The 24,834-nt window shown below is 34.9% G+C and overlaps 2 protein-coding genes and 3 pseudogenes across 5 annotated transcripts; 2 read left to right on the forward strand and 3 right to left on the reverse strand.

The window, feature by feature from the left end:
• The first annotated feature begins 67 nt into the window (after positions 1–67).
• On the forward strand, positions 68–2,854 carry LOC104757240 (arginine-specific demethylase JMJ20-like; annotated as a pseudogene). Its single transcript, XR_015584870.1, has 10 exons — positions 68–373; positions 484–787; positions 868–1,012; positions 1,122–1,191; positions 1,274–1,340; positions 1,428–1,484; positions 1,579–1,690; positions 1,996–2,181; positions 2,346–2,492; positions 2,623–2,854. The product of XR_015584870.1 is annotated as an arginine-specific demethylase JMJ20-like (transcript).
• Positions 2,855–11,372: 8,518 nt separating this feature from the next.
• On the reverse strand, positions 11,373–12,529 carry LOC104741164 (GDSL esterase/lipase At5g62930-like; annotated as a pseudogene). Its single transcript, XR_015570172.1, has 5 exons — positions 12,512–12,529; positions 12,264–12,405; positions 12,097–12,153; positions 11,838–11,983; positions 11,373–11,712 (listed from the first exon to the last, which is right to left on the reverse strand). The product of XR_015570172.1 is annotated as a GDSL esterase/lipase At5g62930-like (transcript).
• An 89-nt stretch (positions 12,530–12,618) lies between these two features.
• Positions 12,619–15,349, reverse strand: LOC104757248 (nucleobase-ascorbate transporter 6-like; annotated as a pseudogene).
• Positions 15,350–16,907: 1,558 nt separating this feature from the next.
• Positions 16,908–23,005, forward strand: LOC109127154 (uncharacterized). Of its 2 annotated transcripts, XM_087492035.1 has the most exons (16): positions 16,908–17,526; positions 17,810–18,032; positions 18,126–18,517; positions 18,592–18,762; positions 18,849–19,378; positions 19,474–19,554; positions 19,666–19,784; positions 19,970–20,155; positions 20,251–20,372; positions 20,486–20,592; positions 20,806–20,861; positions 20,955–21,172; positions 21,301–21,804; positions 22,109–22,150; positions 22,272–22,426; positions 22,553–23,005. In XM_087492035.1, the coding sequence occupies exons 1-5, from the start codon at positions 17,137–17,139 to the stop codon at positions 18,951–18,953; spliced, it is 1,281 nt and encodes a 426-aa protein (XP_087348161.1). In that variant the 5' UTR covers positions 16,908–17,136; the 3' UTR covers positions 18,954–19,378; positions 19,474–19,554; positions 19,666–19,784; positions 19,970–20,155; positions 20,251–20,372; positions 20,486–20,592; positions 20,806–20,861; positions 20,955–21,172; positions 21,301–21,804; positions 22,109–22,150; positions 22,272–22,426; positions 22,553–23,005. The 2 variants fall into 2 exon arrangements, with proteins under 2 accessions (XP_087348161.1, XP_087348160.1); XM_087492034.1 differs by lacking the exon at positions 22,109–22,150 and having other exon boundaries at positions 19,970–20,056.
• A 111-nt stretch (positions 23,006–23,116) lies between these two features.
• On the reverse strand, positions 23,117–24,657 carry LOC104741256 (putative inactive flavonol synthase 2). The gene is made up of 3 exons (XM_019238331.2): positions 24,197–24,657; positions 23,544–23,871; positions 23,117–23,467 (listed from the first exon to the last, which is right to left on the reverse strand). Exons 1-3 carry the CDS (start codon positions 24,574–24,576, stop codon positions 23,393–23,395), a joined length of 783 nt encoding a protein of 260 aa, XP_019093876.1. The 5' UTR covers positions 24,577–24,657; the 3' UTR covers positions 23,117–23,392.
• Positions 24,658–24,834: the final 177 nt, after the last annotated feature.

The following is a 24,834-nucleotide window of genomic DNA, read 5'->3' on the forward strand; positions in this document are numbered from 1 at the left end:
TGAGCCATTACATATTGGGTCAAGAAATGGGCCGTACCAATTCATTAACCGCAGCGTTTTAGATTAACTAAACACCGCGTTTCATATCAACTTTACCGGCGACTTTGATCGGAGGTTCTACACCGGTGGGAGCGACGAAAATTTCCGAGAGTTGGGGGGAAATGGGAGAATAGAGATTATAGGGCAAATTGAGAAAATCAATGGTAAAGATTTGAGTTACGACGCTTTTGCAGAGAGATACTTAGCCAAGAACCAGCCAGTAGTAATCTCCGGTCTCACTGACGATTGGAGAGCTCGTGAAGATTGGGTCGGTAAGAATGGACGCCCTAATCTCCACTTCATTGCCACTCTCTTCGGAATATCTAAAGTCCAGGTAAAAGGTTCATGCTTTCATAAGACTATTAGTAGCATTAAATTGAATCTTTTTTTGGTTTTGGGAATGAATTGTTTGTTCATTGACTTGGTGGTGTGTGTTATCTACAGGTTGCAGATTGTGATACGAGAGAGTTCACAGATCAGAAAAGATTAGAAATGTCTGTTAGTGACTTTGTGGAGCAATGGGCCAATGATTCTATCAAGGAATCTGTCTTGTATCTGAAAGATTGGCACTTTGTCAAGGTGGCATATCTGAGGTCACGCTTGTAAGATTGTGCTGAATATTCAAGCTATATAGCCTACCAAACGCCGCCGCTGTTTTCTGATGATTGGCTTAATATCTATCAATTTGACCATATGCATGAGGATAGAGATAGTTTCCAGAAGCATGATCAAATTAGCTGCTCTGATTGGAAAAGGTATGAGTAAGAAGATCAAACAAACTGTTTGTGTTGTTGTCTTTTTGAGTGTTTTGGCCTTTGGAGAAAGCTGATGATTTCCGAACTCTTTTGCTTACAGGATCTTGGACACCTCTACACGCTGAAGTATTTAGATGTTATAGTTGGTCAGCTAATGTTTGTGGTAAAAAAGGATGGCTTTTCCTTCCTCCTCCTCAAAGTCATCTTGTTTATGACACGCAAGTGTTTTTTTATCCTATTGGTCATGTAACCTTTCTGTGAATTGTCTGTGATCCACATTTCTTCTCTCAGGTGTTGTTAGCCTTATCATTAGATGATTTTTTTCAGGTACATGAAGAATTGTGTTTATAACATCTTTGAAGAGGTGAATGAAACTAAATTCCCCGGTTTCAATAAGGTAAAAATCAGCTCTTCTTACCCTCGATCTGTAAGCTCGTCTTTCACCACGTGTTTATTCACATTTTGTGGTTTGCATTCAGACCACCTGGCTTGAGTGCATTCAAGAACCCGGTGAAGTTATCTTTATTCCCAGTGGGTTATAACTTGGTATCTCTCTCCCCCTTTCTCTTTCCCTCTCATTGTATGTACACCAACATTGTTTTCTTGAATTTTCTCGAATATTTTTTTTTACAGGAAGACACGATATCTATAAACCACAATTGGCTCAATGCATACAACCTATCTTGGGTGGTAATGACTTGGCGACTTGTGTTTCTAATTTTCTATACAAGGAAATATGAGATTGAACTAAAATAGGAAGTAGTCATGTTTGGTTGAGTTTCAGTGGGATCTACTGTGGAAGGGCTACAAGGACACTGAAGAGTCAATAGAAGACGTCAGAGACATATGTGAAGATTTCGAAGCTATTTGCCAGCGTAATCTTGCTGCCAACACAGGTTCATGCGTGATTTATCTCCTTTTCGTAATTTGATTGTTAGTTGGAGCTCTACATTTCTTTCTGAGATCTTTCAAGTGAAAAGTTTCTATATCTTTGAGATATTTAAAGCAGAGATTACAGCTATCTGTGTAGGATGTTTGGAGAACTCACTGTGCAATAGTGTCATAGTGAATAAGTGTTGACTGAATGTATTCTTATGAATGTATAATCGAACAGTAGATTCAAGAAAATCCCTCAGAGTTTTGTATATATGACCATGAAACATCCTTATTTTAACCCCTTCGCTTCTATTATCATCTACAGGAATGAATTTGAATGACTTTTTCCTCTTCATGTCACGGTTCTCTTTGGGCAACATGGTTCTCCTGCAGTCTTACTCTGACAAACACAAAACCCTGAAGTCGTGTTCCTCAGCAGTGGCGCAGAATCTAACGGACATATGTGATGATTTTGAAGCTATTTTCCAGCACAATCTTGCTGCCAACACAGGTTCATGCATGACTTATCTCAATTTGTCAGATCCATGTCTTTATTTTCCCAGTTTATCTCCTTTTCGTAATTTGATTGTTAGTTGGAGCTCTACACTTCAATTATAGAGAGAGAGAGAGAGAAATTCCACATTTTGATATGGCTCTCTGCATTGTATATGTTAGGAAGCTCAGTCATCAGGGGGAAGCATGTTAGACTCTTCGAATCCATCATCAGCCTACATACTGGCTGCTGGCTGCACTATCGCCTCTCTCAGCCTCACGACCATCCTCAAAAGTGTCCTCGTTGCGAGTCAACACACACTAAGTTCTGTTACGTACACCAACATTGTTCTTGTTGTTGCTTCTGTTGTCATGAACATATATCTACCATTGCATTTAACAGTTTTCTTTTTCTTGTTTATAAACATATCAACTCACTTGTTGTGTGACTCTCTTGTAGATCATAGAGAAGGCCCCCGAGGGACAGGAAGTACGAGTAATCGACACAGATGGGATATTAGAGCTTGTGATAGGATTTGCTACCGCCTCTGCCTACTACTGAAACTGAAACTCATAAAGATAATGATGAAGAAGAAACAGACAACGTTGAACAGTCGTAACATGCAAATAAAGTTTTCGAGTTGTTTATCTTTTTAGCTTAAAATATATATATAGGAATCGAAATTCGTAAACTAAATTGTGCACCATGCATGTAGAGAGATTAGGTCCATTACTTTCGTGATTTACAAAACATAGAGGTATACGACCCACAAAAGTAGAGAGGAATATATTCTACAATTATACTAAGAAAAACAAAACAAAAACAAAAAAAGGAATACTAGACCTTATTTTATATACTTTTTTCTTGTCGAATATTATTTCAAATTTTCGTTGGATAAGCATAAGGTTTGACATCCTGACATATAACAAAATAGGTATCTCAATTCTCAACCTTTTTGAAAGCATATGTAATCCATTCCATTTTAACTTGTAAATTAAAGATAGGGTATAGAAATATTCAAAATTCGTATACATATGGTTGAGTTGGAGTATATGCTACATAATCAAAATTTTCGTATATTAGACACGTATTCGGATCATGGTGTTAATGAACATTCAAGAAGAAACACTATTGTTGGTTTGTGATCTCAATTAGACATAGCCTCAGTTCATTATAATGTGATGGTTCAATGGTGATCATCAGTGTAAATGAATACTAGCTATTGTGTTTGATCAGTTACGTTGGTTTGGCTTAAGCATGATGCTGTTAGTAAGTTAGAATAATTTTTGATATGCTTCTACTGCCTTCCTTAATTAGTACCTATAAGAAATTGTAAATTTCTTTAGAATACTCGATTTACTAGCTAGTACTCCATCTGCCTAACGCTAGTAAATCACACAATTCTCTCGAGCTTTCGACATATTTACCTATATACTCTGTTTTTTCAAATGTACATTGTATACCAACATCATATGTTATCTCGTCCAAATAACATATGATAACTCATAATTTCATGATGATATGTATGATGATGTAACGAACAAATAACGACTGATGCAATGGAACAAAAGATACGCGGGCGAGATAGAGATATACTTTTATTATCTTTAAAAAGTGGGTCTCTCGAGCTTTCTACATATTTATTTACCTATATACTCTATTTTTTCAGATGTTGTATTGTATATCAACATCATATGTTATCTCGTACGTTAAGACTCATAATTTCATGATGATATGATGATGTAACGCACAAATAACGAGTGATGCAATGCAATGGAACAAAAGATACGCGGGCGGGATAGATACAGTTTTATTATCTTTAAAAAGTGGGTCTCGCTAGCTAAATTGTGGAGATATATATATATATATATACTAGGATTTCACCCGCGGTACACCGCGAGGCTAAATATAAATTATTGTATTTTAAATAATAATTTTTAATTTATTTAGTTTTTAAATTCTCAATTAATTAACTTTTTCTAATTAATTTATAATTTTGTTTACAATTCTTTTTCTTCTTCTTACACTTTTACAAAGTTTATAACTTAATTACATTAAATTTGTTATTAGATAGAATATAAAAATTCTAGATTTGTTTTGTTCTCTAGAATTAAACAGAGGTATATGCCTATATGGTATTTTATTGTATATTTTTATGTGTATTTTTTTTTTGAATATTAACAATGTGTTATAGTATGTGTAGTATTTTGTAGTTCATATGCTAAATAATTTATAAGTTAATTTTCTAAACTATGATTACAAATCCATAGTATATATGTGATAAACTAATAGTTTTAGTGTTGGTTCTATAGTCTAAACCCGTCATGCTAGGCGGGTTAGGCAACATGTTCAAAGATTTATAATCCACAAAAATTCATCATATGAAATCCGTGAAAGTAAAAATTAGTTTTAAATATGTTGAGATCAATGCGTTGAGATCAAAAATCTCGGCCACAGATCCTCCTTTAAGATCAAAAATCAATTATTTTATTGATTAGGCTGATTGTTTAAGAATTATTTGTGTATACAATTAATATATATTTTTACAAATTATTAATTATTCTATAGAATATCTTCTAAAATATAATTGACCCACAAATAGAAAACCTTATCAAAGATAACTTAAAATGCCAAATCTTTGTTGTTTTTTTTTTTTTTGTCAAAACCAAATCTTGGTTTTTGTAATTTAACTTTTTATATTATGATGTTAACGAATTTATAAAATAATTTTAATCCAATATAGCTAATGTAGTAATTTAAAATTATAAATTGTGATATTAACAAATCTAGAAAACAATTTTAATCCAAAATAGCTAATGATAATAACAGTTTGGTATTTATCAATGAAAGTCATCCTTATGAATAAATGCAATTATTTTTTGTGTGAATTTAACTATTTCATATTAATATTAGAGAATGTAACTTTTTATTATTTTTGTATTTTAAAAAATCAGAATTAAGACATTTTAGAAAAATTAATTGAATGTTATATGTTAATTGAAAATAATTAAGTTAATTATTATGTTTCCGAAACTATTTAGTCTCTTACTATAGTTATGTATAACTTAATTTCTAAAGTGAAAATTTTTTTTTTTTTTTGAAAGTATAATAATTATGTTTCCAAAACAACAACTTAATTAAATTAGGATCCGAATTTTATGAAAAATTGTGTTTAATATTAGATTTGTAACAGTAATTAATATATTTAATATCAGTTCCGATTTTGGTAAGTCGGTTAATCATTTTAATATTTTAGTTTAAATTTTATAAATTAAATTTAAATACTAATGGCAGTCTTGTAAATAAGTGGCAAGTTTAGGATTTATTTGCTAAATGTACTTGAAAAATGTATATATAGATATGTGCCAAAGAAATTGTCTTATCTTGTGTGATTTATTCTCTCTTCACACTCCTAATTCTTGATGCCCTTTTATTCCTCTTTCCTTTCTTTTTAGTATTAGCTTTTAGTTTTTTTAAAAATATATATCATGTGATGAATCAACTATGAAGTATTCTCCCTAGATCCTTACAATCTTCAGTTTCCCACTTGTCACATAAAGTTACGAAGCTTTCTCTTTAAAGTTATTTGTATTTTCGGGTCATTACCTAATTACCCAATACAATTGTGTGATACGAATGATTAACAGTATGTAATGTGTCCTCTAAATGAAGTTTGTATTCGTGTAATCTAGGTTATGACTAGGTCTGGGCGTTGTTCACACAGTATTTTTCTCGTTTTGACGACCAATCCTACATATTAAGCTATTTTATCATTCATTTGATTTGTAGGTATCAAATCTCTGTCGTAACATCATATATTGTAAATTTGTAATATAAACGCTTCATGGGGATCTCTTAGAATCTGCATTTTGTAATGTGTAATTTGGAAAAAACACCAAACTAATTATGTTTTTTGTTTTCTTCATTTTCTTAAGTATCAAAAGACTGCGTAGTGCACCCAAAATTCATGGAAAACCTAGCTAATCTCTTCCGTGTCTTTTTTGATGTATTAATTGTTTAGTTCGGCAAACTCTTAAGGATCTTGTATTTTCTATTTTATTTGTTGTTAGGGCATCATTAGTGGGAGTTACTAAGCAAGTTATTCATTAATAAAAAATTAATATAGTGATGAAAGAGAAAAGAAAAGAAAAGAATGGATACTCAAATTGCTATAGCAAAAATCGTTTCTCTCAAATAATTAACAGCTGTCACTTACATAATGGTTACAATTAATAAAAGATAATAAATGAATAAAATAATAATTTTTGTTTTTTAAAACAACGTGAGGGTTACTAACGGTAACGATGGTCTTATTGAACTTAAGTGAATCGCAAGGGTTAATTAATATATTATATATGTATTCCACCACAAAATATGCAATCTCAAACTCGCTTTAATTTGATTATTTGATAACTAAACTGTTTCTTAACTGACTTTTCATAAATACACTCAATGTTATTATTAGTATACTGGCAAGACTAATTCGAAGTTTGAGCCTCGAAGGTGATTAATCCATGGAAGCCGGCTAAGGGAGAAACTTTTACATACAAAGAAAAAAAAAATTATTCAGAGACAAAAAAAAAAAAAAAAAACACAGATTATAAAACCTTTTTTCTTTGATGATCAGTTAAGGGAAATACTTTCCTAACAATTAATGCATAGTTAACCACATTTAACATTTTGCAGGATAGTAATTAAAAGTATTATATTTTTATTTAATAAGGTTTGAAAAGAGAAAAACAAATTCATAACTTTAGACTATTTTTATCCTACCGTCGGGTTAATTAACAAGCGTAAAGCTTAATCCAAAAAAAAAACGAAATCTGTTTATTGAAAAGCACTTTTACTTACAGCTCTCAAACTTGTGTCTCTTCTTTATCATCGGATCAAACTCTTTAACCTTTATTTCGAAATCCAATAATAAGAAAATATCAAAAGTGGTTTTGTTAACTCTTTGAATAATTTACTAATGATTCAGGGCAGTCAGAAAAACAAAAAACTTGAACCATATTATTAACAAACAACACATGTAGGAAAAGTGACATGTGGCAAGAGAATAGATATTTTGCTTGAGAGGAGCGAGCGAGTGGAAACCCATCCCATTACTAGTCTAGTCTCTAGTCCAGTCCCAGTAGGCAGTAGTGGACTAGACACAGACAAAACTTACGATAAAAATATTAGGAATTGTCTCTCACTTTTGTCTCTGTTGTGTGACGATCAAGCCGCTATTTCTGAACCCATCCGACGGCTCACCTTGTTCGTTTAGGTCCCATGGCTTTAGTCGTAACCGTTGGATTTGGTAAAGACGATTTGGTCAAGTTGACGTAGACCCACCCTAAGAATGTGGGTCCGAAGATTTTGGAACCACCGACGCTTTCTTTTTCGGAATTTTGTTAAGTATGGCACATTGAGTTATAAAGTTTCCAATTCTGCCAAAATGGAAAAACCTTTTTCGATGTACCAAAAACGTGTATTTGAAAAGACGAAAATAACCTCGCTTTAATGTGTCAATGAAAGCGATAAAATAGTCTGGGGCTGTATTATTTATTAATTTATGTCTTATTTTATTCTGTTTCAGCACATGAGAAAGAGGAGAGCTGCAGGGAAAGGACAAAAGCTTTTTTTGGCATTTAATGTGACACTGTAGATGGCGTGTGATTTATGGTGGACAAAAGGATGGATCAGTTTTGACTTCTGTAGTAGAAGAGGAATAAAAGGATGATGAAGATATTTATTTGAAGAACCTCGTGGACCAAAAGACAAATAAAATTAAATAATATAAATTTTGTCTATCAAAATATTATATTTCGTCCACCGAACAGTATACATATGAATAAGAAAATATACAACTTTAACACACAAAAATTCAAAAAAATAATGATTAATTTTAATGTAATTATTAACAACAAATTATTTATTTTGGAAAGCCCATATGAGTTATCTTATATGTAAAGAGTATAAATGTTGTCCATCAAATGTTTTCTATGTTGTTCTTCAGAAATTTCAATGTTATCCATTTTTATATCTGTGGACAAGATTTATTTTCTTCTAAAATTGTCTATATATAAAAGTGTGTAAACTTGTCCACCGCTAAGAAACTGGTCCATTGGTCTATGGATTTTAACGGAGAAATATGTCCATTAATTAAGTGGGAGAAAATGTGAATCAAGAAAACAAAATTAGAAATGCGAATTTAAACATGTTTACCCAATAAAAACTAACAATCCTTAGTCAAAACAAGCTATACTCCTAAGAACCTTTTGTTTGGGAAATAGATCTATCTATCAAAACAAAAATTATACTTTTGGAACTCAAAAAAACACATCGTCAAGTCTGAGAATGATGTTTTTAATCATAAATTGATCTACAAATCTGTAGAAATTGAACTCTTAGCTAAAATCTAGTAGAGTTTTAATAAAAGTGAAGAAGATAAAGAGAGAAAGAGATAAAGAAAATGAATAAAGTTTTAATAAAGGTGAAGAAGATAAAGAGAAAGAGAGATTAAGAAAAAAATTGAGTGTCGTGGGAGGGGAGATGAGAGAGAAGAATAATAATAAAAAAAAATTGTTTTTGTTTAGTTTTGGTTGAGGGTGTTATGGTCATTCGAATTAATGCTTATGGTATTGTAGAAAAGAGTTTTAGAATGTGGTATTTGGGAAGCTACAGTGATACAAATGTGGTAGAACTCTTAAAATTCTCTTTCTTTTTCCTCCTCCGCCACATCCGTATATATACACTTATTAACTTCTAGAGACATTTCACCAAAGAAGCTAAAACATTTAAGGGGAAAACAAGTCTAGATGTGTCATTGAACATATGGAAGAGATTAAATAGTAGTAAGCCATTAACATTCAAACATTACCCCAGAGAGTGATAATAAAAGAAGACAAACCCCACAAATGATTAGGTAAGACTAAGAAGAGATTGGAATACATCGCAAGAAGAAATTGAAAGATAGAAAAGGTAGTGCAGGCACATAAGTGTTCCACAACATAAAGTAAGTACATCATAAGTTCATTACTCTCAAGATTGAATTGTGTTCATGAATTTATATCAAAAGATCAACCTGTTGATGAATTTAGGGAATGATCGATAATGATCAAAAAGGAAGCATCACTCTGCATACAGCTCTCAAACTTGTGTCTCTTCTTTATCATCGGATCAAACTCTTTAACCTTTATTTCGAAATCCAATAATAAGAAAATATCAAAAGTGGTTTTGTTAACTCTTTGAATAATTTACTAATGATTCAGGGCAGTCAGAAAAACAAAAAACTTGAACCATATTATTAACAAACAACACATGTAGGAAAAGTGACATGTGGCAAGAGAATAGATATTTTGCTTGAGAGGAGCGAGCGAGTGGAAACCCATCCCATTACTAGTCTAGTCTCTAGTCCAGTCCCAGTAGGCAGTAGTGGACTAGACACAGACAAAACTTACGATAAAAATATTAGGAATTGTCTCTCACTTTTGTCTCTGTTGTGTGACGATCAAGCCGCTATTTCTGAACCCATCCGACGGCTCACCTTGTTCGTTTAGGTCCCATGGCTTTAGTCGTAACCGTTGGATTTGGTAAAGACGATTTGGTAAAGTTGACGTAGACCCACCCTAAGAATGTGGGTCCGAAGATTTTGGAACCACCGACGCTTTCTTTTTCGGAATTTTGTTAAGTATGGCACATTGAGTTATAAAGTTTCCAATTCTGCCAAAATGGAAAAACCTTTTTCGATGTACCAAAAACGTGTATTTGAAAAGACGAAAATAACCTCGCTTTAATGTGTCAATGAAAGCGATAAAATAGTCTGGGGCTGTATTATTTATTAATTTATGTCTTATTTTATTCTGTTTCAGCACATGAGAAAGAGGAGAGCTGCAGGGAAAGGACAAAAGCTTTTTTTGGCATTTAATGTGACACTGTAGATGGCGTGTGATTTATGGTGGACAAAAGGATGGATCAGTTTTGACTTCTGTAGTAGAAGAGGAATAAAAGGATGATGAAGATATTTATTTGAAGAACCTCGTGGACCAAAAGACAAATAAAATTAAATAATATAAATTTTGTCTATCAAAATATTATATTTCGTCCACCGAACAGTATACATATGAATAAGAAAATATACAACTTTAACACATAAAAATTCAAAAAAATAATGATTAATTTTAATGTAATTATTAACAACAAATTATTTATTTTGGAAAGTCCATATGAGTTATCTTATATGTAAAGAGTATAAATGTTGTCCATCAAATGTTTTCTATGTTGTCCTTCAGAAATTTCAATGTTGTCCATTTTTATATCTGTGGACAAGATTTATTTTCTTCTAAAATTGTCTATATATAAAAGTGTGTAAACTTGTCCACCGCTAAGAAACTGGTCCATTGGTCTATGGATTTTAACGGAGAAATATGTCCATTAATTAAGTGGGAGAAAATGTGAATCAAGAAAACAAAATTAGAAATGCGAATTTAAACATGTTTACCCAATAAAAACTAACAATCCTTAGTCAAAACAAGCTATACTCCTAAGAACCTTTTGTTTGGGAAATAGATCTATCTATCAAAACAAAAATTATACTTTTGGAACTCAAAAAAACACATCGTCAAGTCTGAGAATGATGTTTTTAATCATAAATTGATCTACAAATCTGTAGAAATTGAACTCTTAGCTAAAATCTAGTAGAGTTTTAATAAAAGTGAAGAAGATAAAGAGAGAAAGAGATAAAGAAAATGAATAGAGTTTTAATAAAGGTGAAGAAGATAAAGAGAAAGAGAGATTAAGAAAAAAAATTGAGTGTCGTGGGAGGGGAGATGAGAGAGAAGAATAATAATAAAAAAAAATTGTTTTTGTTTAGTTTTGGTTGAGGGTGTTATGGTCATTCGAATTAATGCTTATGGTATTGTAGAAAAGAGTTTTAGAATGCGGTATTTGGGAAGCTACAGTGATACAAATGTGGTAGAACTCTTAAAATTCTCTTTCTTTTTCCTCCTTCTCCGCCACATCCGTATATATACACTTATTAACTTCTAGAGACATTTCACCAAAGAAGCTAAAACATTTAAGGGGAAAACAAGTCTAGATGTGTCATTGAACATATGGAAGAGATTAAATAGTAGTAAGCCATTAACATTCAAACATTACCCCAGAGAGTGATAATAAAAGAAGACAAACCCCACAAATGATTAGGTAAGACTAAGAAGAGATTGGAATACATCGCAAGAAGAAATTGAAAGATAGAAAAGGTAGTGCAGGCACATAAGTGTTCCACAACATAAAGTAAGTACATCATAAGTTCATTACTCTCAAGATTGAATTGTGTTCATGAATTTTATATCAAAAGATCAACCTGTTGATGAATTTAGGGAATGATCGATCTATCTCTATAAGCAACGCTCTTCGAAAGCTTTCGACGGGTTCTCACCATCGATCTGCGAATGATGAGGGAAATCAAACGGCGTTTCTTCAGGAGAGAGCCAAGCTTCTCTAAAAACTCTCGAGACTTCCTCAAAAACTACTCCGTTGCCTTCAGGCGTGAGATGCAATCCATCACTGGTTATAGCCAACAACAACAAACGAGCAAGAAACATTTACAAACAGCAAATATATGATTCCATTCAGGAGATGAGTTTTTTTTGAAAACCAACAACATTTTGGGGTCAGATTTAGACACAGACCTTAGGTACTTTTTCTGACCATAAGTTGAAACACCGCAGGCAGAGTTCCTCGGCTAATGAGACACAATGTTGTGCGTAGATTCCCGTTGTTTCGTTCGTCCTCTCAGGCTCTTTCAAAGCTTTCTCACCATATAAAAGCTTTCGATGTAAAAATGCAATCACACAGCTCGTTTATAAGATGTATCGGACTACAAATGTTTTGAAAAACAAAAAAAAATGCAAGGAAGATAATGATCAAAAAGGAAGCATTACTCTGCATAACTTTGCCGCCCAGCTTCAACAATTGGTGGTGGAGTTATAAGCACAATCAACATTTCTACAAAACAGAGTCATTAATGTTTTTTCGTAAAGTCGCAAAAAGGAAGACATTGTCAAGAAAAGACGATGCAAGTGAGAGAGGATCATAGAAGCATATAAAAAAGAAACCTTCAACTGCTGAACAATTCTTCTGACAATTATCTTTGTACTCATCCACCGGCACATGTTGCCTATCACTGGTTCTTCCTTTAAGAGCTGCATCGTTTGCACCAAAGAATATCGTCGTAGCAACAGGAGGAGACGAAGAGCCCTAAACAAAGAGAGTAGAGAGTAGACACACTGATATATAAGGCACACCAAAGCAACTCCACTGACAAGAAGAGCTCTCATCATCTCAAATCTACATATTTTCATACTTGAACTAGTTCTTTCATTTCAGAGAACACTGATCATCCATGAAAATGTCATCAACAAACACATCCTAGACTTATATATATCAAAACATCCAGAACTGAATCCAGAGTTACAGAGTAGCACTAAGCAACACAAACAGATGTGTAATGTACTTAGAGAAACACATGGATCCAGAGGTACTCAAAAGACCTATCAGATTCACACTCAAAGTCATAATCATTAATCACAATCACTACAGCAGATCTTGAAGAAAACAATCCAATCAAATCTCAAATTCAACATTGAAGACTCGAGAAAGAAAGAGAGAGAGATAGGGAAAGAAGAGTACTGACGAGAGGGAAAATGTGATGAAGCCGCGAACCACAACATCAGCCTTGCGAGAGTAAGCGTCGGTAAGAGAAGATCCCCAACCGCCGGATCTGAACGACTGCGCCGTTATCGAATCGCCGAACAGAACTATCTCCGGCCTCATCATCTCTGTCTCCCTCCGGTTTACTCATTAAACCGGAGATTATTACAAATACCAGTCGCTTCTGGGCCGACCCATATGGACTGGGCCTGACTAGAGAGAGAGAGAGAGAGAGAGAGAGAGAGAGAGAGAGTTGAGGGAGGGAGTAATAAGAAGGGAATTTGCAAAAATTTTATTTTTAAAAACCAAAAAAAAAAAAACCACACTCCTCATATTAAATATGAATCATGTTGTGTTTTCCAGGTTGATCGATGCATATTTTACAAGCGCCACATCACAACTAATTGTAAGTTTGGCTCTCCTTGTATATATTATGTATGAATAGCTTACTTAAATCTGTGTTTTCAAAATTAGAACATGCACGCATAGTTTCCAAACTTGTTCAAATAAAAACATATACTCAAGCAGCCCTCAGATCTAAATTAAATAGGATACTTTAGGTACTGTTCCATTTTTATATATGAGAACTCAAAGAAGATTGATATAGTACTCTCCCAGTTGTTTAGAATATAATAATCGTCATAACTAAATTTATACAAAAAAAAAAAAAAAAAACAAGTTAGACGAGAAAGACAAAACTTATGGGTTATGAACTCAAATAATTGAACAGTAATCTGAATTTGATCTCTCGCCAGAATTGATTCAAGCTGGTAATTAAAGATTGTTTGAATGTGCTCACACTTTGACATATCAAGTGCTTTCTCGAGTGCCTTGAGATTAAAAGGAAGAGAGTAGAACTCTTCACTTCTTGTATCACCCTTGAACGATCTATACTTGTCCCACCAGTGCTTTCCTCGGTCTTTCCTTATCCAAGAGTTATTTCTTGTGCAATTAATGTGTTGTCCAAGAAGAAGGCGACGCTGCCAGCTACAAAAGGCTCTGAGGAGAACGGAACATTCACCATATATCGTCGTTATGTAAAGAGAAAAAGAATTTCATTAGCTCAGGCCACGCCAAAGACTATGAACAGATTGGGTGGAGTACGTACTTTTAGGCCTTACTAGATCACTTTACCAAAAACCTATTTCAATGGGAAGAAAAGAAGTAACAATGAGTTGTTTACCACATACCCAACGAGCCCCAGTGTGGACTGGACCATATCCTTTGATTGCGTTGTACTCATTGAAATATTGAGGGATGGACCAAGCCAAGGAAGACAGAGAAGCCTAAGATGAACTTGGTCCTGAAGCTGTTTACGTTGCAGAACTGAAGGAAACTCAAACCTCCAGCTCCCACGTACGCATAGAAGAGACAGTACGTATAAAGCAGCAATGATGGGTACGGGAATTGAAGCAAACATAGCTCCAAATTTTCCTACATTAGCATATGATGGATCATTAGTACAGAATAGATTTCAAGCAAAAGATTGTTCTTTCATTTGTTGATATATATTAGAATTGCAGCTAACCGAAAATAGAGAAGAATATCATGAAGCCTGCAGCTATCTGGACAACCCTTCGACTGCCAACTCGTGTCAAGGCCCATAATCCTGCATTTTCTCTGCAGTAAAGAGCAAGAAAACCAACTTTCATACCAAAATATCTAGAGAAATTTAATAATATCAGATCATTAATTTAATCATCTCTGAGATGCTTACACAGAGACAGAGGAACCAGCTCCAGTACCAAACAACAACCCTGATATTAGAATCGCAACTCCCTGTTCCACAAAACATAGCATAAATTAAAACACTTCAGAATTCGATCAATATAGATTCAGCAACATCATAACTTCAAATGTAGCTGAGTTACCTGCCAGCCAACACCGCGGCTGAGAATAGATGGCGTTGCACTTGCGTATATCTCGAGACAGAGACAGAAGCACCGGTTGACTTTAAAGTTCAGCCAGACACAGAAGAAACAAGAAACAAGAATGAATAAACAGAGCATAATCATTGTGTTTTCGAAAGATTAAAACATGAAGAAGATAACCACAGACCTCAACTAGAGAAACAGAGAAGAAGCCATCATCATTGCAAAAGCTTCTCCAGCATCAAACGACGGGGCACCACACTGGAAACGCCAATGAACTAATCTTAACAATGAATCCAACGAGATCACAGTTTTGAATCACATTTCTCTATCTTTTGATAACTCTATTTCTTCATGCTCTTTTGTTCTGCTTAATACTACAAAATTCTAGTGGAAATGTCATTAAAAATCACTTACCATGGGGGAGCACCTATATATGATTCCAACACGATCTGTCCGGAAACTTGTTTGTGCAGCACCATTGTAATCCCCACCAACTTGTTTTGTGTAGTAAGTTGGTGTGCAGCACCATTGTAATCCCGCACTACAAAGTCGTTATGCATGGGAAAAAAATTAGAGGGGACGAACCAATTATTCCTATCGCAGTTCACAACGTGCATTATCTATAAATGATAGTAATATTTATAATACAATGTATGCCACGACAAGGGATGATGATCACCATAGAAAGGCGTAAATGAATTAAGCCAGTGGGGGTTGCATTAATCCAAAAGGTTGATTTATACGACGAGTAGGAAATTTTTAAAATGCTAGTACAAACTTAATTATACTACTATTTTTTAGTATTTACACGACCATTTTATATTTCTATGCAAAAAAAAAAAACAAAAGTCATTAAATTTGTCCTTTCAGATACAAAAAACTTTGAATTGTGTTTTTTTTTTTTTGTACCAAGACCTCCACATATTTGACCAAGAAAGAGCGTGGTGTCTGATGAAAATTAAAGACAACATCACCAGTTGTTCAATCAATAACTGTGACGTGACATCTCCTTTTATTCTTCGGGTATATACATCAATAACTGTGATTATTTTTTTTTTGACAGCAAAAAAAAAGATAAATGTATACAAGTTAACTAATTTATTATTAGTGAAAATTAGAACAAATTATTTCCACAAATATATGAGCTGGATGGCATTTCATTAATGAATGAAGAGAATTGTGTTATGATTTTCCCATTTATCCAAAATTAGGCCTGGGCATTAGGATACAGGTTCGAGTTCGGTTCGGTTATTTTGAGTTTTTGGGTTTTCGAGTTTAGAGGTATAGGACCCGTTCGGATATTTCTAGACTTTGGGTTCAGATTAGGTTTGGTTCGGCTATTTCGGGTTCGGATTACCCAAAGTTCACAAAACTCAAAATTTTAGTATCTAATTTAGTCTAAATTATTCAGTAATACGAAATATATCTAAAAATTCAGAGTATTTTCTATCCAAATTTACTAATAAACAGTTTAAATACTTCAAATTGTCAAAGATATCTAAAAATCTAAATATTTTAAACACTTATATTATTAAAATTATAAATATTACTAATATATTACTATTATATACTCCCTCTGCATCAGAATAGATGATGTTGTAGGATTTTATTTTGTATCAGAAAGGATGATTTTCTGTATACTTTAATCAATTAATGCTAAGAAATTGCAAATTTCAAGAATCATTAAATAAGAATTTAAAAGTTTGATGAAATACTATTGGTTAATAATTATAAAAATATGTTGTTATAAATAAATAATACATTTATGGCTATACATCAAATGTTTTTTTTGATTCATGTAAAAATCCTAAAATATCATCTATTGTGATACAGAGAGAGTATTAATAATGTTGGTATATTCGGATAGCCGTTCGGATTTCGGTTTGGATCGGGTTCGTATTCAGGTTTTCGGATTTAGAGATTTAGAACTCGTTCGGGTATTTTACAATTTCGGATACGGATTTGGATCGGAGTTTTTTGGATCAGATATTCGGATCCGGTTATTTTGCCCAGGCCTATCCAAAATACAAAACAGCTTATTATTTTAATTTCTTTTTTTTTGTAAGTTCCTTTTTTATTCATCATACAGATACACACGCAAATCTTGAAATAACCCAATTACCATTTTAGCCCTTTAGTAAGTCCATTGTTTCCTTTTTTTTCATGGGAAAAAAAGGAACGTCTTGTAGGGAGTGACACTCTGCAGAAAGAAAGAAAGAAGGAGGTAGAGAGAAAGAGAGAAAAGAAAATGTATAATCGAAAAATCCTAACCGCCATTAAACCCTAGCTTGCTTTTTTTTTGTTTTCATTCTATTTCTCTCTTCTTCTTGCAAAAGCTTAAGATTCACAATCGCCTCTTCGCTTTTTTGGATTTTGTTTCGGTTTGAGTTAGTTACACTCGAGCATGGGGAAGAAGGGATCGACGACGGGAGAAGGCCGTAAGGGTGGTTCTACTCCACCGGCGAGTAAGAACGAGGTTGACAACTCAGAAGCCAAGGTGGAATCTCCCAACCGTGCGAGCCAAAAAGAGAAGGCGAAACGTGCTTCTTCTTCCCAACCGTCGCCGGTTCCTAGTAAGCGATCCTCACCGGAATCGACTCCCACGGGAAAAGAGACCACTCCCAAATCGAAGAAGAAACGAGCTAAGGTGCCGCATCAGGAGAAGAAGGATGAAAGTGCGAGTGCTTCTTCTTCCCAACCGTCGCCGGTTCCTAGTAAGCGATCCTCACCGGAATCGACTCCCACGGGAAAAGAGACCGCTCCCATATCTTCGGGAGAAGGCCCTAAAGCTAAGGTAGTTTATCATCTCTGTCTCTCCTGTGTTCCGTCACTTTTGCTTCTTTTCTTATTGGGATTTTGATTGTGAACATATTCGCCCCTTGTTATAAGAGAGAGAGAGAGAGTTTGAAAAGTTTATTTGAATGGACCATATTGTGTATTGAGAATTGTTGATTTAGACTTGATATCTAATTTGGATTGTGGTTGTTCTGTGAGTTGGTAGCTTTAATCGACGCTAGTATAATGTACCCTGAGTAAGAGAGCGCCTGATGTTCTTTGTTTTTCATTCTTTCTTGTAGTTAGACAAGTACCAACGTCGTAATAATATATGGTGGGACTACGATAACAAGGAGGTTCCCACAGACTTGGAACACAACCAAGTGTACAACAGGATGCAGAACGCACTTCAAGCCATAGGATTCCATGGACCCATAAAGATCCGTGCCTTTGTAGGATACACAGATTCGAATAAACCAAACATGGGGAGGGATGTTGAAATATTCTATGCCAACAAGTGTCCTAGTACGTGTCATCTGTGTGAATTACATGTGTGCTATTTTTGTGAATTACCTGGGGTTTTTTATTAGGTAAAAAACATCTGTTTGATCTTTTCAGGACCAACAGACAGACCTACAACCGACAATCAGGCTGCGGATGAATCTATGAAACGTGAGATAAAAAAATTCCTGAAGGATGACTCTCACAGCCCTGGCTTGGAGAATCACCTGTTCATTTCATCTGATAAGGGATTTAGTGAAAATTTAAAGATTTTGATGGAAGCTGGCTATGTGGTGATGAATCTTAGTGAAGGACGTGAAAATCTTGGCGGTCTTGAATACAAATGGGACAACTGGAGACTTTTTCTAGGGCTTAGTAAACAGAGAGTTTACAAAAACCCTAATGCCAAGAAAGAAGCTATATCCAAGAAAAACAAAAGTAAAATCAAGCGGAAAGAACGCAGGAAGAAAGCTGTGGAGGCTAGGAAGAGGTTAATAGCAAATGCCGAGGTAATTCTATTTCAAAGAATTTTTTAAAAAACTTATTTCAAACAAGCAATAAGTTTTCTTCTATGTCTGGCCAGGATGAAAAATCTGAGATACCTTCAAGCATAAGTGAACGAGATGGTGGAAGAGTCGAAATGAAGGTTAAACTTGTGATCCACACCCAGAAGCCAGTCGTCATTGACATCAACAATGACTCAGTTGAAATAGTTGTTGCGAATGCTGCTGATTTACATCAGTTTATATGCAATGTATTGGTTATTTTATAATAAGCTGTGTTTTTTTTATTTAATAATTAATATTAAGGCTTTGTTAACAGAGTTTTTTTCTTTTCCAGAGACTTAAATCACCGATTGAGGATATTACTTTCGAAGAACCCAACAGAGTCGTGGTGGCCAACAAAAGTATGAGGGAGATATATGTCGCCATGAATTTATTGTAATAGAGATAGTTATCACTCATCCCTGTCTCTCCTGTGTTCCGTCACTTTTGCTTCTTTTCTTATTGGGATTTTGATTGTGAACATATTCGCCCCTTGTTATAAGAGAGAGAGTTTGAAAAGTTTATTTGAATGGACCCTATTGTGTATTGAGAATTGTTAGATTTAGAAGATCAGGTCGACCAGGAGGAGTTGGTAGCTCTCTTGGTCTTGGAGGACTCTGTACAACCCTCTCGGTGTTCAGAGCATGTAATAAAAATGGAGGCTGGCGTCGGTGATATCGGTCTAATGGTTTGATGACAATAACAAGTTCTGCTTTCCAATTTCAGTTTGTCGTTTATCCTTTTCTAATGTTTACCCAGGTGAAAGTCCAAGACATTGAAGCATATGCTCCTAAGGACTTGCTGATTGTCACGACTGGATCACAAGTAAGTTAATCTTGTCAACTTGTGGAGTGGCTGTTTTAATTCGACTTCCTAAGCTAATTTACTTGTTACCCTTATTTGACAATGACTCTAATCAGGCAGAACCACGCGCTGCCCTGAATCTTGCATCATATGGGAGTAGTCACGCATTCAAACTTACCAAGGATTACTCAGCGAAGGTAATAGAGAGATATTATATGAATATGTACATGCATATATGCTTCAGAGCATGTAATAAAATGGAGGCTGGGATCGCTGATATCTATTCTCGGTTTAATGTTTTACTCAAGGTAATCCCAGGCAATGAATCACGAGTAATGAAAATGATGAATGTTCTTGATACATACAAGTTTTACCAATCACGAGTGATCAGAGAATTGGGAAGTCTACTGGTATTAGACACAATACTGTAAGTCTCTCACCAAAGATTTATATACTCATGGTAGGTAGATAGCCTATTCAACTTTCATCTGGTAACAAAGTGTTCAATTTAAAGCATAATTTTCATGGAAGAACCAATTGATTACCTCTGAACCATTTGTAGGTGTATACTCGGGTTTTACTTATGTAATCTAACATGCTTCACTCATGCAGATGATATTATCGATAGTGCAAGACTACTGGCTGAAGAAGAAACTGCGGCATCCTAAAGCAGATGATAAGGAAAGCAGCAGAAACATGGTAGTTTACTGTTTTAAAGCGGTAGACTTGTTGGTTTAGTGCTTTAGTTCAGGTTAATGAAACAAAGTATTTTTACATGTTCAGAGGTTTTTGTTTCAGGTAGCAACTATGGTATTATTGATATTCGTTTATGAACTAAAGAGTTGGCATGTGTTAAGACTTGTCTCTTTCTCTCTATGGTCTTCTTTTGGCAGTTCATTGCATGTTTCATAATATCTTAGTGAAGAAGATGAGGAAGAGGACGAAGATTATGAATTTCTTAAGAAGAATGCTGTAGTAGCGGATCAAGCAAAGAATGCAGATAAACTAAGACAAGGTAACGTTGTTTCTTTTGTGTGCTGTTGAATTATCTACAAGACAGAGTTAGGTTACTGCAAAAGTTTTCATTACTTTTTACTCTGATCACTTGGTAAAATGTTTCTTTAACAGACTCGATCAGTATCCACTGTCTCCCTTATCGCTAAAAGCAATCAAGGATGCTGGATACGAGACAATGACTGTTGTGCAGGAAGCTACTCTTCCTGTAATTCTCAAAGGTATGTGTTGTTTCTCTTATATTTTTTTTAAATGGTGCTTACTGGATCAATGTTGCAGAAAGAAAACAACACCATGATGATTTAGGAAATTGTGATTCTACCATGGTGCTTTATATGATCACAACCTGTTTCACTCTAGCAATCTAGTAGTAGAAATATATAACTTATTTATTTTTCTTTAATACCTTTTCTTTGCTATTCTGTTTTGTCCAGGTAAAGATGTCCTAGCTAAGGCCAAAACAGGAACTGGGAAAAATGTAGCGTTTTTGGTGAGACATACCATACACTAAGTTGGCCATATGGTAATGGATTGAACCTGTATTTGGGATCTGTGCTTATTTTTGCTGATGTTTATTTTTAAGCTTCCATCAATTGAAGTAGTTGTCAAATCTCCTCCTACAAGCCCGGATAATAAGCGACCCCCAATTCTTGCGCTAGTGATATGTCCAACTAGAGAACTTGCAAATCAAGCTGCTACAGAAGCAAACACCTTGTTAAAGTAACTATTGGTGTTCAAGTTGTGATTGGAGGCACAAGACTTGGTTTAGAGCAAAAGCGCATGCAAACAAATCCTTGCCAGGTGAATATTGTTTCCTTTGGTTTATATAGTTGAGGCTTATCTTTATTGAGTCTCTATAGCTCTTTTTATAGATAGATTAGGTGGTTCCAGAGACTCATCTCCTTTGGCTGATTTTGTTCATATTTCAGGAAAACTACAAAGTGTAAACCTAGATGGTTTCGTTTTGTTAGATAGACTCTACTCTTTTTCCGATTCACATGGTAAGGACGTTGAGGTAGAGAATACTACTAATAAGCAATGGGAGATGGGAGTTCCACTAGGTCCAACAGCTCAAACAGCAGTAGTGAGAAACCAGAGTGGCTGCAACAGTATAGTCTCGTTGGTAAGATTGGTGAAGGAACCTATGGTCTTGTTTTCTTGGCTAGAACCAAGACTCCACCTAAAAGACCAATTGCTATCAAGAAGTTTAAGCAGTCAAAAGACGGAGATGGAGTTTCCCCAACTGCTATCCGCGAGGCGAGATCATGTTGCTCAGAGAGATTTCTCATGAGAACGTCGTCAAGCTTGTGAATGTCCACATCAATTTTGCAGACATGACTCTTTATCTTGCCTTTGATTATGCCGAGTACGATCTCTACGAAATCATCAGGCACCACAGAGACAAAGTAGGCCACTCGATAAACACGTACACAGTTAAGTCTTTGCTCTGGCATTTGAATTATCTTTACAGTAACTGGAATTTGAATTGGAATTTGAAATTGGTTTCGAAATTTTAGGTCTTTTGATTAGGTTAGGGCAACGTTTCTCAGGGTATTGAATTTTAGGGTTATTGGTCTCTGGAGCTTGATAATTGTAAAGTCTCGTTTTTTCGTTTCTGGGTCAATTGCTGAAAAATTTGGAGTCTTTGGGTCTGAATTTGTTCATATGGATGTGAATTGTATTAATCAGCTAATTCTGAAACGTCCCTTTTACTTTTAGACTTTTGGTTTTGTGTAGGGTAGGTTAGTCCTCGATCTTATTCTGTGAAGTTTCTTGCTTGTAAGTAATTTTGGATCACTTTATTGAGTCTCATAAATATTTGTAAATTGAATGGTTCTTCTATCAATTAGATTATTTTTTTATATTTTTTATATTTGCTTCTATCCGCCGTCACCAACAGCAATAGGAGGTTCGGCGGCGCACACCGATCTAGGGGCAATCACACTTCTCATCCCCAATGAGGTTCCTGGACTTCAAGTCTTCAAAAACGAACAATGGTTTGACGTTGAGTATATTAACTCCGCTATGGTTGTTTTCATCGGCGATCAACTCATGGTACTCTTATTGATTCTTTTTTTTTTTTTTTCTATTCTTAAGTTATTATGATAGATAAAATATATATATTAGGTTAGATTTGGGAACGTTTAGGGGGTTGATTTGTGGATTCAAAATTAATTGCAGAGGATGACCAACGGGAGGTTCAAGAACGTGCTTCACAGAGCGAAGTCGGATAAGGAAAGATTGAGGATTTCGTGGCCTGTTTTTGTTTCGCCTAAGCATGATTTGTTGGTCGGACCTTTGCCGGAGCTTACCGGAGACGAGAGTCCTCCAAAATTCGAGACTTTAGTTTATCAAGACTATTTGCACCAAACGATGCAAAACTGGGCGCTCGACAAGTTATACAATAAAGAATCCACTGATCTTCTGAAAACCCATTAACAAAGAATCCCTCAATAAGTTACGATGTATTGTCCAAAGTATTGGTTCTTTCTTGGGTTATATATTGCGTCTGCTTTAATAATGAGTGTTGACGTCTTCCTCTAATAATCAATTTACAGCATTGTGTTTTGTGTATGTTGTGTGTTGTACACTTTAATATAATCAAATTTGAATTGTAACGTTTTAACCGCATTATTTGTTCTGCGTTGATTTATTGTTTATTTTGTCTACTACTACTACTCGTCACGTGTGGATTTTCGAAAAGAATATAAAACATTTCTAGATTCAATGATATTGAAAAGTATGTATAAAAATACTTTTGAGTGTATTAATGCGGGTATGCGTCTAGTAATAGTATTATCTTTTACATGCCCATTATTTAAATATTTAAACAATATAAGTAAACACACAAGAGACAAAGACTCATAATTATATTTGAGTTCACTCGACTGGAAGTTTAAGGAGTCTACGGTACTTAAAGTCCTTGCATGTAATAAGCATGAACTTAGCGGGATTATCGCCGGTAATTAGCTCCGGCAACGGTCCGATGACCACATCAGGATTAGCATCCACAAAAATCGGCTATGACATCCTCTTCTTTTCCTTATCCACTATTGCTCTATGCAACACATTCTTGTACTTGCCATTGCTCAGCCTCTACAAAATTCCACAAAAATGTGATTATTTTAAAAATCAACTGATGTTTCATTAAATCATTAAGAGACAAACAAACCAGAATCTGATCGCCAATGTTGACGGTTATGGCAGTGGGAATGTAGTGGACATCGAACCAGCGATCGTCCTTGAAAATTTGGAGCCCTGAAACTTCATTGGTGACAATGATTGCGATCCCGATGATATCAGTGTGCTCTGGTACTCCCAAAGTCAAATCCGGTTCGGGGTCAGGAGGATAGTTGTTGATCCTCATTACATACTCGGTCGAGTCGCCGCCAAGACCTTGTATCAAGGCTTCACGTGGTAACCCTAATCCCTCTGATAAATACCCCAAAACCCTCTCTGATAGCTTCTTAGTCTCCTTTGTGTAGTCCTCAATCACTTCCCTAGTATTGCCATGTCCCAACAATCAAACGGATGATAAATGGTTAACATGGAAACGTATCAGCAAAATGAACTGGATACGAAAACGAAGTAATAAAGGTGATGAAAAGTTTTTATTTTATTTTCTAATATTTTCATGTTTTTAAAATGTTTTTTTTTTTTTACTTTTTACTAATCAAATCATTCAGTAACTATTCACTTGACATACAATTCAATTATTTCTTTCAAATTCTACGTAAAACAGTTAGATCTTAAAATACTTTAGCCTATGCTATTTGTTCCCTAACTAGCTATGCAATTTATTCGTAGCCAAAGATTAGTTAGTACCTGTACTGAGGAGGATTTTTGGGCCAGTAACTAAAATTGATACACGAGGGTGGCCAGATTCTGTGAAAAAGATTCTCGGTCCAAATTTCTCCTTTGACATACTCGAGATTCGTGGTGTAACCTTCGAAGTCTTTGGAGCCAGCTTGTTTGGCTACGGCATTCTTCTCCGTCTCCGGGAGATCAAAGAACTGTGCACCAACCTCCTTCAACCGCCCTATCAGATCCATCGGGATTCCATGATTAACCACGTGAAAAATCCCCCACTCTTCGCTCGCTTTCACCACCGCACGAGACACTTGCTCTTCGTCAAGGTTGCTTAGATCGACTATTGGGATAGTCTCAGCCAGAAGAGATGTGTGTTGGTCTCTCTCGACCTCCATTATTGTTGCTGAAAATAATGGGGAGGTGGGAGGTATACTATAAGTTTGAATTTGTGAAAGTTTGTGATGAGTAGCACAGGCCAGTCCGGTTTTTCAACCTTATTTGTTTGTTTTATTTGTCACGCCTATTGTTTGAATAATACAATATTATTTGTTTATGCACAAAAGTATTCACTACATTACCTAATCATCTACTAACTTATGCAATTTTTGTTTATTTATGATATGTTCAGTACACAAAACATTCACTTTACTACC

Source organism: Camelina sativa, chromosome 2 (assembly GCF_030686135.1).
Source record: "Camelina sativa cultivar CO46 ecotype springtype chromosome 2, ASM3068613v1".
Taxonomy (NCBI): Eukaryota; Viridiplantae; Streptophyta; class Magnoliopsida; order Brassicales; family Brassicaceae; genus Camelina; species Camelina sativa.

Coding starts and splice junctions, on each gene's coding strand:
- LOC109127154 (XM_087492035.1), top strand. CDS start 17,137: ATGGGGAAGAAGGGATCGACGACGGGAGAAGGCCGTAAGGGTGGTTCT. Junction 17,527..17,809: donor GAGAAGGCCCTAAAGCTAAG/GTAGTTTATCAT, acceptor TCTTTCTTGTAG/TTAGACAAGTACCAACGTCG. Junction 18,033..18,125: donor CTATGCCAACAAGTGTCCTA/GTACGTGTCATC, acceptor TGATCTTTTCAG/GACCAACAGACAGACCTACA.
- LOC104741256 (XM_019238331.2), bottom strand. CDS start 24,576: ATGGAGGTCGAGAGAGACCAACACACATCTCTTCTGGCTGAGACTATC. Junction 23,872..24,196: donor AAAAATCCTCCTCAGTACAG/GTACTAACTAAT, acceptor TGGCAATACTAG/GGAAGTGATTGAGGACTACA. Junction 23,468..23,543: donor ACATTGGCGATCAGATTCTG/GTTTGTTTGTCT, acceptor GGAATTTTGTAG/AGGCTGAGCAATGGCAAGTA.